Here is an 11,096-nt window from a genome sequence, read left to right as displayed (position 1 = left end):
TACGGCTACCTATAAGCTATAGCCACAACGAGCATACAATAATCTCACTCTTGTGAGAGTAGATATAAGAGCACACAACATTATCAGAAGCTAAAAAAACTTGTCAAAGTGAGAGTAAAAACTCTATCATTGTCAAAGTGGAAGTAACATTGGACCACTATACCATCAAAGAGAAAACTGTAGATACATGTAAAGTATGGTGAGAATTTGAATAAAATCCAACAGAGTTTTTCCTACAATTTGAGAAAAATCTCAAATAAAAACTCACCAAAATAACTATATATGGCTGACCATAACGGCTCTCGAAACATGATGAAGACAAACAAACAAATTGTAATCAAGTTTAAGATCTATACAAAGTGAGAAGGAAGGACATGCCTAATAAAGTTGAACCTTATCTAGCTGCTATCTTTCAGTATGTCAATAACAAAAGTATTTTGCAGGGGAGACAGTCCCAAATTCCAGCACAGATGATTGAGGATGCAAGATTTACAATGAGAAGGGAGAAAAGACAAAAACTGCAATTTGATCACAGGTCTTTGCAATTGACTACAGATATTCAAGATCTTTTATCTGCAGATTATTCAAAACAGGAGTCTTTGGATGCAGTGAAGGATAAAATGGATGAAGAGTTTGGGGACTTGTTTACTGACACTAGAGTGCATTTGACTGACAAACATGTCAAGTCTACAACTGCTAAAATAGGTTTCAAGATCAGAAGATTAAAGGACAAATTGGCAGGGGAGGAACCTGTAACAGTGTTTGGGGATCCTATTTCTGGAGAGAACTACAAGTTCTAAGGCTCAATTTTCTATTGTGTCATTGGATGAAGTGCAAACTGCACTAGAGTTGGTTAAGGAATATATTGAGCAACAATCTCTGGACCTTACATTCTTGAGTAGAGAGAATGATGGTCTGCATACTGAACTGATTTAGATTAAAGAAGGAGCTTTAAAGGACAAAAAGGCACAGATTGAAATAGAACTTTTGGACAAGAAGGTTCAAGAATTGACTAGGATTCAAGAACTCATGCAACATGATTTGGACTCTTATAAACAAGTGGTAGCATTCAGGGAAAAGACTTCAATCAAAATTTCTCAATGGAGGGAGGAGTGGTTTCAGGTACTGAAATCACAGTTAACTAAAATGTCTATTGTCAATGCTACCTTGGAAAGTAGCAATAGGGTGTTGTTAAGCAAGGTTGCAGCTTGCAAGAAAGGTGAAGAAAAGATTAGAGACATGTCTGATGAAGAGCTAGATGTAGATGGTTGGTATGTCAGCTCAGGGGATATAGACAAATGAAAAATGAAGTCTTGGAATGTATGAAAGGGGTGTGGAAACAGATCAAGATCAAAATGTATGATGTTGTGAGTAAACCTTATCAAGCTTTTGCAGAGGAGGAGACAAAGGATGAAATTCTGATCTTGCAGAGACAGTATGCTGAGTTAAAGGAACAATATGCACAGTTGCAGCAGCAAGTACCTATGGATGTGCAAATGGATATTGCAGCAGGTGATGCAGTTTAGACTACAATTGAAGTTCAAAATACAGTTTAGGATGTAGTTCAGGGTGCAGTTTCAGTTGGAGTTACACACACTGATGACACAGGTGATCAACAACAATTTCAAGACCCATTTATGAAACTTGCTGAAGCAATGTCAGAAGATCCACTTACTGAGGTTACATTGGTGGAAATTGGAGATGATATGGATGCACAGTCAGGAGAATAGCTCAAACTAAAGATACAGATGTTCAGGAGCGATAACTTCAAGCAAGACTTCATTTTGGTTTTCAAGATTTTTTGTCAAGGGTTTTGTGGGTTCTTACAATGTTTTGCAAACATTGCCCACCAGATGTGCCAAGTGTTATTGCCCCGATACATCAGTGTCAGTCTATTTACTGTTGTTTGTAACAAAGGATGGAACCTTTATACCTCTGGGGTGTTTTTACACCAATGGTTGATGTTTTTAAGTGGATTAGTTTTAGGCAAGTAGTTGAGACACTGTCTTGCAGTTCTGCAGTTAGTCTTTCTCTTATGGAGTCGTATTGTTCTTGGTACTGCTTGTAAACGGTTGTGTGGATGATGATTATGCAGTAATACAGTACCTTCTCTTTGTTTCCATGATGTTATACAATACTCTCGTATGCATTAGGTTAATGTAACATGCAGTATTATTGTATACCTGTATTGAAATACTGTTAGGGTGGTTAGTCCCTAACAATGTGCCGATGAAAACATAACATCTTTAGCTAGCAGACTAAAGAGTATTAAAACTCAACTTGTCTATGTCAAAGCCCCAATGCCAGAAGAAGATCTCATAGCCGTTTTGTTAAAAAGTTTGCCTGATGAATTCCATCAAATTGTCACTGTTTTAAAAGAGAAAGATCCGCTAGTGCATATGTAGTATCCCCTACCAGTTCTTCTGATACGCCCAGTGCCTATGTAGTCAGTAATTGTGCTTCTACCTCAGCTTCATCCTGACCATCCATTGGTACCAAATATTGTGCCATTTGTGGCTGCAACAATCACCAGGCAAAGGAGTGTTTCAAGAAGAATCCTTGTATTCAACTCTTGTAAGACAAATCATCCTTCAAATAAGTGCTTCAAAAAGGGTAAAAATCGAATTCATGTGGTTGATGGGGACACAGAATCCAATATACTTTTTGTTGACAGTGATGTTCTTTAGATCAAATCTTTTTATGTTTTTCCTAGTCAAAAATGTATATGTATGGGTTATAGACACTACCACACACACATAAGTGGTAAGACCTTCTGAAAAAATACCAGTTTTTGTTCAAGTCCTATTTTGTCTCACTTCTCATGAAGTTATTGGTGCACCTTAAATCCAAGGTTTGGAAGTCAACCAAAACTGCCACTTGTTGGTAGCTAATTTTTACCTACACCCTATCTGTTCAAAAGGGGGGGGGGGTTTACTGACATAGCACCAGGTTATGGGTACACCAAAACCCTTAGTTGGGAGAGAATCTAAAACTCACGGTTGACGAGTACACCAAAAGCTCTATACATCATGCGAGTGGTGTATCTAGTTCAGGCTTGAGTGGGGGATTGTTGGGTTTCAAGCCCAAGTTTGTGGGAACATGCCCCATGGCATACAAGCTATCAAGAGAGTTTGAGTTTGGATGGAAAGTCTTTTACTCTATATATGTAATGGGTTTTTCATTAATCAAATACAAGCATAGTGTGTTCTTTTATTGGACTCCAACTCCTCTCTCTCCCCCCTCCTTCCTTTTACAGTATTCATTGGACATACCCTCCTTGTCTCTCACATGGACCAAGATCATTCAACTCATCACACATGAATTGATTCAGTTACACACTAGGAGGACATGGATACAACCGATGTGTGTGCTTGGCACGAAGATGACTTTCTACAGAGAGCATCTCCTTGAGCTACAGAGGATGATTTTGTGATTAGACCCGCCTACATGGACACTCATCTATCCCATGGATTACGATGTGCTATTGGATAGATGCACACATCGTCACATCATTTAGAGATTGAGACTGGTAGATTTAGAGCTACAAAGGATGATTTGTGATTAGACCCGCCTACATGGACACTTATGGGTTGTCACGTCTCAAGTACTACTGGAATTTTATTCAATCAAGTACAATGATGCCAATTGAGAGAGCTTCGGGAATGTTGAAGGCAAGGTTTCACATTTTGTTAAAAAGATGTGACATGAATCTACACTATGTGCCAAATCTTGTTGCAGCTTGTCTTGTGCTTCACAACATTTGTATTTTCCATGAAGAATCCTTTGATATAGAGTGAGTGCGGGAGGCAGAAGCAAAATTGGCTGGTCGTGATGGACGTGCGACAGAGGATCGAAGAGCGGATGCTACATCCATGATGGAGCTTCGGGCAACACGTGAAGCCGGAATAGAGAAGGCTATGGAGTGTGCTCAAGGCAACAATGAAGGAGTTGCCAGTGACCTTGAAGTTGGTTGCAAGAGGCGAGATAGTATTGTGAAGGCAATGAAGGAGTTGCCAGTGACCTTGAAGTTGGTTGCAAGAGGCGAGATAGTATTGTGACGGCAATGTACAGAGAGCAAGCAAAGATGAATGTCAAAGTTGTTTTGGAAATGAGGCTTTAGAGCAAATGGCTTCATCATCATCTTCAACTTATATTTTGTAGCCAATGCAATTCAATAAAATATTTGTACTATGGTTTGTACTCTGGTTTATTGATGTAATTGGTAAAAGTTGCTTCCTTTCATTCTTTGTTCTGTCGCAACCCAATGTTCATAGTAGATGGCGAAAGAAAATTGATTCACTTTTTGTTTTGCCCTCTGTGTGAAATGGGTGATGGAAGTGTGCATTCCGCAACTCTTCGACCTGGAAAAGAACGTTTCTTCCGCCTCCCCAATGTGAACTCAAACTAAGCTAGTCTTTCAAAATATCCTTGTAACTTGTAATACATTATGTCATTGGCAGCGATGGAGGGGACGAGTCACCAGACAAAACTCGTGTCCGGACGGGACGAGACACAGTCAAAAGGGGGAGAGAGAGAAGAAGAAGAAGAGAATTTTAACGTCGCGTGAGAGAGAGAGAGAGAGAGAGAGTGTCTGTGTGGAGGAGAGGAAGAGAGAGAGGGTGGAGACTCAAGAACAGAGGAAGAGAGGAGACCGGATTCGCAATTTCGGATCGGAGAGTCAGCCAAATCCTTTGACTCTCTCGCTCTTTGTCTCTCTCTCAGAGTCTCTCTTTTTCTGTGAACGCGCACAGACTGACTTTTCTAACCAACGACTTCCCTGGTCTCTCTTCTTCATAATCCCTTGAAACAGACGACAGCTCTCTCTCTCTCTACACACACACACACACACACACACAGAATACCCACTTCATATGAATCGCACAAGTCGTCATGGCAGGCAGCTAGCAGCGCTTGGGTTTCTCTCGAGTACTTGGGGCCAAAAGCGCAAAGGACCGCAGCTTGCCTCCCCCATAGCCTACACAGAAAAGTACTCCCAAACGCAAAGAACCAACACAAGAGCTACTCTTTAGACCTGCTAGGTGCTCTCTGAATATTGAAGCAGGTGCTTGCAATTATCCCACATACATATATATGGGCAACTGCTTTGGTGCGCAAGTCCAGCATGTGAGCGGTCTGTCCTCCGTCAACAGCGCACAACAGGCTTCCCTTGCTACTCTTAAATCTGCAGGTACTGAGAGTGCCTGATTACTTAATTATTGTGGGGTTATTGCACTAATCACTATGCTAATTAGGGTACACTGATTAGTCAATTAATTGATTTCTTTTTAATTTTTATAATCTTCCAAATTCATTATCTTCATTCCAAAATAGGTCTAATGTCTTGATTGGTGAGCTAATTATGTCTTGATTTTAATGTGGGAAAATGGGTTTACTCTGTAAATCATTCTGATTAAGGAGCTAATTATGGGCCTTTCAATGTGGGATTATTTAGAGCCCATATCAGGGAACTGATTATTCATCCACTAATCATGTCCATTTTATTTGCTGCCGGATTTTTGTATCGTTTTTTTCGTGTTCATGGGGGCTAATTTTCCCTTTAAATGTAGGTTTCCATTACCTAAAGATGTGATCAATGTTTTGCAGGAAGTGGAGGGGGAATTCCATGGGAAGGCCCTCAACCACATGGTCCTCAGGACAATGGGGGGAGCCAAGAGATGAGACAGGTTTCGGCATCACCAGGCTTACCGGAGACGGGTAGCAGCGGCGGCGCCACCAGTGCGCATTATTTGCATCCTTTCACCTATGCAGATTTGAAATCCGCCACAAGGAACTTTCGGCCAGACAGCTTACTTGGGGAAGGCGGGTTTGGGAGCGTGTTTAAGGGCAACATCGACGAGCGCACCTTCCAGCCCGTTCGCGCGGGGCAAGGCCTCCTTATTGCTGTCAAGAAGCTCAACCCTGAAGGCTTTCAGGGACACAATGAGTGGCTGGTTGGTACCCATTTCTTAGTCACCTCCATTACTTTAGTCAAGTTTAGTGATTAATGGGTTACTAATTAAAAGTCTCTCTCTCTCTCTCTCTCTCTCTCTCTCTCACACACACACACACACACACACACACACACACACACACAGACAGAGGAAAAGGTTGTAGTCACAAGGAGATTTATGAATTTTCTCATGTAGGAAAACGGAGCTTTTTTCAGTGTTTTTCATACAATACATAACATCACATGAGCTTCTGTTTGGGAGGCACCGCATACCTAGCTAGGTATGCCGTGCCTCCCTCACAGAAGCTCATGATGTTGAGGTAAGTCATAATGTGGGATCTATTGTGAGAATCTGTCCAAAACTTCTTGCGAGTGTAAAGAGAATATGTTCTTTCCCTTTTTCCCCCTTGTGAAAGGCATTTTGGATTCTTTGGCTTTTCGCCTTTAGGTCTGAACACTTTACAACTCCTTTGACTTGGTTATAGTCCCACCCACCTGCTCAAGTAAAAACAATCCTTCTCTCTATTCCAAAGTATCTTTTTTTCTCAATATTTCCGTGTTAAAGTTTGCTATGCCTTTTTGTCAACTTCTCCTTTTTGACTTTCTTAAGTTGTTGAATTTTCTTAGTGATTGACAATTTGATTATGTATGCCATGTGGATATAATACCTGGATGTGGATTTTGCCTATTTCCCCCTGTTGCCAAAATATAAGCCGGCCCGCCGCCTGTGTCCCACGGTCGATTTGACATGGGCCTCTTCAAATGGGATCGACAATTGAAACTTTGCAAAGAATCAGGGCCGTCTGTTTTGAGTATGAGAGGGAACAAAAACAGAAATGTTCCCTCCATTTCATAGTTACCAGGAACGGAAAACCGGAATGGGGAACGCGGAACGGCAATTGCCACAAAATGCCATTCCCTGTTACGGGTACTCACGTTTGAAACACGGAATGGGGATTCGGAACGAGAACTTAGAATGGAAACGGGGAACGGAGACCCGAAAACGGCCATTCCTTGTTACTATGCTCCATTTACACCCTCAGGTCTTGATCAAGGCTCAACCATCACTCTTATCACAATTTAGGTGGTGGTCGCGCAAAGCATAGTTATTAGTTATAGATAACTATGCCAACTATGCCCAGATAAAGCATTAGCTAAGCATGTTGCATGGTCATGCATTCAACCTGCCTTGAACTTCACAACTATGCCAAAAATTGGCATAGTTAAAAAAAGGTAGGCATAGTTATTCATTTAATGCTCTTTTTTGCACGTGACCAAGAATGAGGCTTAGTTATCCGTTCAAATAACTGATAACTAAGCCTCACAGGACCACCACCTTAGTTGCTAAATGTGTGCATCTATGAAACATATTGTGAGCTCAAAGAGAAAAGTTCACAATGAGTTCACTTTGAGTTCACACTAGGTGCACATGTGCAATGGGTACGGTCACATCGAGGAGCCGTTCACTTGGCTTCAGATGTGGTTCACACAAAGTTTACTTTTGAGTTCACAATTTACATTGGCTCACTTGGCATTCCCTTTAGGATTAATCCTAGATCCGACGGTAAACATCCGATCCCGGTGCCTCCTGAAAGACAAGAAGTTTTGGACAAATTCTCACAATAATTCCCACATTGTGACTTACCTCAACATCATGAGCTTCTGTGAGGGAGGCACCGCATACCTAGCTAGGTATGCGGTGCCTCTTGAGTAGAAGCTCATGATGTTATTCATTGTATGAAAAACACTGAAAAAGACTCCGTTTTCCTACATGAGAGAATTTCTAAATCTTCTTGTGAAAAGGGGGACCATTGATCCCACCTGATAGGCCGGTGCCAAATTAGAATTGAGGCACAACCCTCTCCCTCACCGTTCCTTGTCACTTTGCTACAAATGTGTGTCAGCTATGTCATTTAATTAAAATTGATGTGGACTTGTTCAAGTTTGTTGAAGGTACTATGTAGGTTGGTCTCTCTCTCTCTCTCTCTCTCTCTCTCTCACACACACACACACACACACACACACACACACACACACACCCACCCACACACACACACACACACACACACACACACACACACACACACGTGTGGTAGATTGGTTATCCCATTTCCCTCTCGTGTCGGATAGAGACTCTTTGAGGTCTCCTAGGATTGTCCCTATCCCTATGAAGTCAAAAGATTCTCTTCCTTTTCTTATCTTTTCTCTCCTATCTTCACTCTCTCAAGGTGCAACTGAGGGCCATTTTTTACCCTCTTTTACAATTTTCCAAGCAATGCTCTCAAAATTTATGTTTGTAAATAGAATTTTCGATTAAGATCTTATGATTCATTACTTTGAACTGCACTCTTTACACTTACCTTGTTCATCTTTCAACAGGCAGAGCTGAAGTTTCTTGGGACCCTTCATCACCCTAACCTTGTCAAGCTTATTGGGTATTGTTATGAAGATGACCACCGACTCCTGGTGTATGAGTTTCTATCGCGGGGAAGCTTAGAGAATCATTTGTTTGGAAGTAAGTTGCTTCTGCCTTTTGGTGTTCATTGTTTTTTACCTTTTTTGCACTATGTTTGATAACTTTTATATGTAAACCCTCAATGTCAGATGGGTTGAAAGCCTAGTTCAAAAACCCCTAATCTATAGGTTTGTCAGGCATATAACACTGCCTTTTTCGTGCATCTCCCATTTGATTGGTACCCTTATGTATGTTAAAAATGTGGAAAAAATGGGGCCAAATTTGAAACAATCTCTTGTGTTGAACTCACATGCTACATTTACATATGTACAAGAGAGCCCCAGGCTCAGTAAGAGTTCCAGATTGTAATGGAATACTGATGGTTTGATTTCCATAGAGACATGCGCTTTTATCTATTTGTTTTCTGCAAATTACTTGTGTATTCTTCTCGAAGAGTGGCATTTTGCTAACTATGACCCAATGTTCTTTGATGATTCAGGAAGTCGTCATACCTTATCTTGGGCCAATAGATTAAAGATCGCAATCGATGCAGCTCGAGGCCTCACTTTTCTACATGATGCTCAAAAACCTGTCATTTATAGAGACTTCAAAACGTCGAACATTCTACTTGATGCGGTGAGATAGATAGAAGTGGCAATTATTAATGTATAATTGGCATATCATGTGTAGTAACTAGAGAAAGTGGACCCTTAATACTATTGCATTGTTGTGTGGATGGCATATTTGAGACATTGTGTGCTAATTATGTAAAAAATCCCTTTGGTCAGGCTTTCAATGCAAAGCTTTCAGACTTTGGGCTTGCAAAAGATGGGCCAACGGGTGATAAGACGCATGTGACAACTCGTGTTATGGGAACATATGGCTATGCTGCTCCTGAGTATGTTGCAACAGGTAATATATCGCACGCTCTAACTTAATATTAGGTGCTTCTTGGAGAAACTTGTGCTGAAAGATTTGACAAAAGTGACTGAAAAGGGAACCATAGTTTTTGTAAATATGCGAGAATATATTAAGAAAAGATATGTTTTACATCGTCACTCCACATTTATTTTTGTAGCTTTATAACCAATAAAATGTGATTTCTATCGTGGCATTACCTTTCTCACCCTACCGGTTATCTGTTTGATTAGAACTCAATTATTCAATGGTGATTTTCAGTTTAATTACATGACTGGTTTAACAGAGAGTTGTTGCATTATTTCAGTGCTATATTCTTAGGTTTTCAATTATTTATGTTTGTGTTCTACTCTGACAACTTGAACTCTTGCTATATTTTCCAGGAAGGTTAACTGCTAAGAGTGATGTGTATGGGTTTGGGGTTGTCCTTCTGGAGATATTGACAGGAAAGCGGGCGGTGGACAAGAACAGAGCTGGTGGAGAGCAAAATCTAGTAGAATGGGCAACACCTTACTTAGCAGACAAGCGCAAGTGGTCTCGCGTCCTCGATCAAAGGCTAGATGGCCAATATTCTCTGAAAGGAGCCCAAAAGGCAGCCTCTCTTGCTCTTCAATGCCTCTGCCAAGACCCCAAACTAAGACCCACCATGAAAGAGGTCTTAGAATCGCTCGAACCATTGCTCAATCCAAAGGAGCTTCCCAAAAATTTGCCGTCTTCTACGACAACCCAAATCGCTTCTTCACGCCCTCGACATCATCCTGCTGTCCCCAGTCAAGATCGAAAGGTAGCTCAAACTGCCCAACAAGAACAAAAGCTTATATTCTACCCCAAGCCTTCTTCTAATGCCTTTAGACTTCCCTCCCCACAACATATTGCTGCTGGCAAGCAAGGGAGCGACAACGTCTCGCCGTATCGATCGCCCTTAAGAGTCTCTCCAATGGTGCGTCAGTGACTGACTCTTCGAGGGGAAGCGAATCCCTCTGTCGACGACAACCGCCGTAATAGATAAGGCTACAAAGACTGGTTTTCAGCAAAGTATTCAGGTTCCATGCATCTTCTCCTTGCATTACCTCATTACAGTGAGGCAGGCTTATACCATTACGTTCACAAGCGGCCATACTATTAGCTTGAGCCTACCTTCAGCTCTCAACATGCGGCTGACCGAGGGAGTCTGTAAGGTAAATGTATGATGCCACACTCTGTCTGCAATCCACATGATGGCCAATGGAATGGGAATGTATATGGAGATTTGCCTTGCCCTCAGCCTTACTTAAGCAGAGTTTTTTATCTTCTACAAAGTGTCCATAGCCTGCCAAGTATAAAGTGCCAGAATGTGGTATCTGAAATAAATTGAACCTCTGCTGGGCTGTGTTTTATCAATGTTAGGACCACAAGTTTTCTTGTATTGATAGCCCCAAAATCCTTGTATTTTTACATTTTTTCAAAGTTTTGGTTGTAAATTTGTAATATTGCAGTTGAAGAAACTTGAGTACATTAAAGGCGTTATCTTCGAAAAGACCGCGCTTGCGCACGTGTGATACCAATGCCCTTGCTAGATTAGTTTCAAAAGAATTATCTAGGGAAATTTTATTTGTTGGTAAACTTAATAAAAAGTCTTGAAGCTTATTGAGCATATGCATCAAAAGAATACATCTCTACTATTTGTTCTTGAACAAAAAAACCACAATCCACTTTTGGATTATACATAGCCAATCTTTAATGAATGAATTGTCCTTCTTCACAAATTGTAAAATTTCTTCAGACCAGAGTTCT

At 41.0% G+C, this 11,096-nt stretch overlaps 1 protein-coding gene across 1 annotated transcript; it reads left to right on the top strand.

Annotated features, from left to right (window-relative positions):
• Positions 1 to 4,611: 4,611 nt before the first annotated feature.
• Positions 4,612 to 10,839, top strand: LOC147432605 (receptor-like cytoplasmic kinase 176). The gene is made up of 6 exons (XM_086492479.1): positions 4,612 to 5,188; positions 5,605 to 5,951; positions 8,330 to 8,465; positions 8,905 to 9,041; positions 9,194 to 9,317; positions 9,707 to 10,839. The coding sequence occupies exons 1-6, from the start codon at positions 5,092 to 5,094 to the stop codon at positions 10,273 to 10,275; spliced, it is 1,410 nt and encodes a 469-aa protein (XP_086348605.1). The 5' UTR covers positions 4,612 to 5,091; the 3' UTR covers positions 10,276 to 10,839.
• The last annotated feature ends 257 nt before the right edge of the window (positions 10,840 to 11,096 follow it).

Source organism: Adiantum capillus-veneris, chromosome 20 (genome assembly GCF_014529385.1).
Source record: "Adiantum capillus-veneris isolate H3 chromosome 20, ASM1452938v2, whole genome shotgun sequence".
Classification (NCBI taxonomy): Eukaryota; Viridiplantae; Streptophyta; class Polypodiopsida; order Polypodiales; family Pteridaceae; genus Adiantum; species Adiantum capillus-veneris.
This window is presented reverse-complemented; position numbering and strand designations above follow the sequence as displayed.

Excerpts from the sequence above, each read along its gene's own strand:
- LOC147432605 (XM_086492479.1), top strand. The coding sequence starts at position 5,092 with ATGGGCAACTGCTTTGGTGCGCAAGTCCAGCATGTGAGCGGTCTGTCC. Across the intron at positions 5,952-8,329 it reads AGGGACACAATGAGTGGCTG|GCAGAGCTGAAGTTTCTTGG; the intron begins GTTGGTACCCAT and ends ATCTTTCAACAG. Across the intron at positions 9,318-9,706 it reads TCCTGAGTATGTTGCAACAG|GAAGGTTAACTGCTAAGAGT; the intron begins GTAATATATCGC and ends TATATTTTCCAG.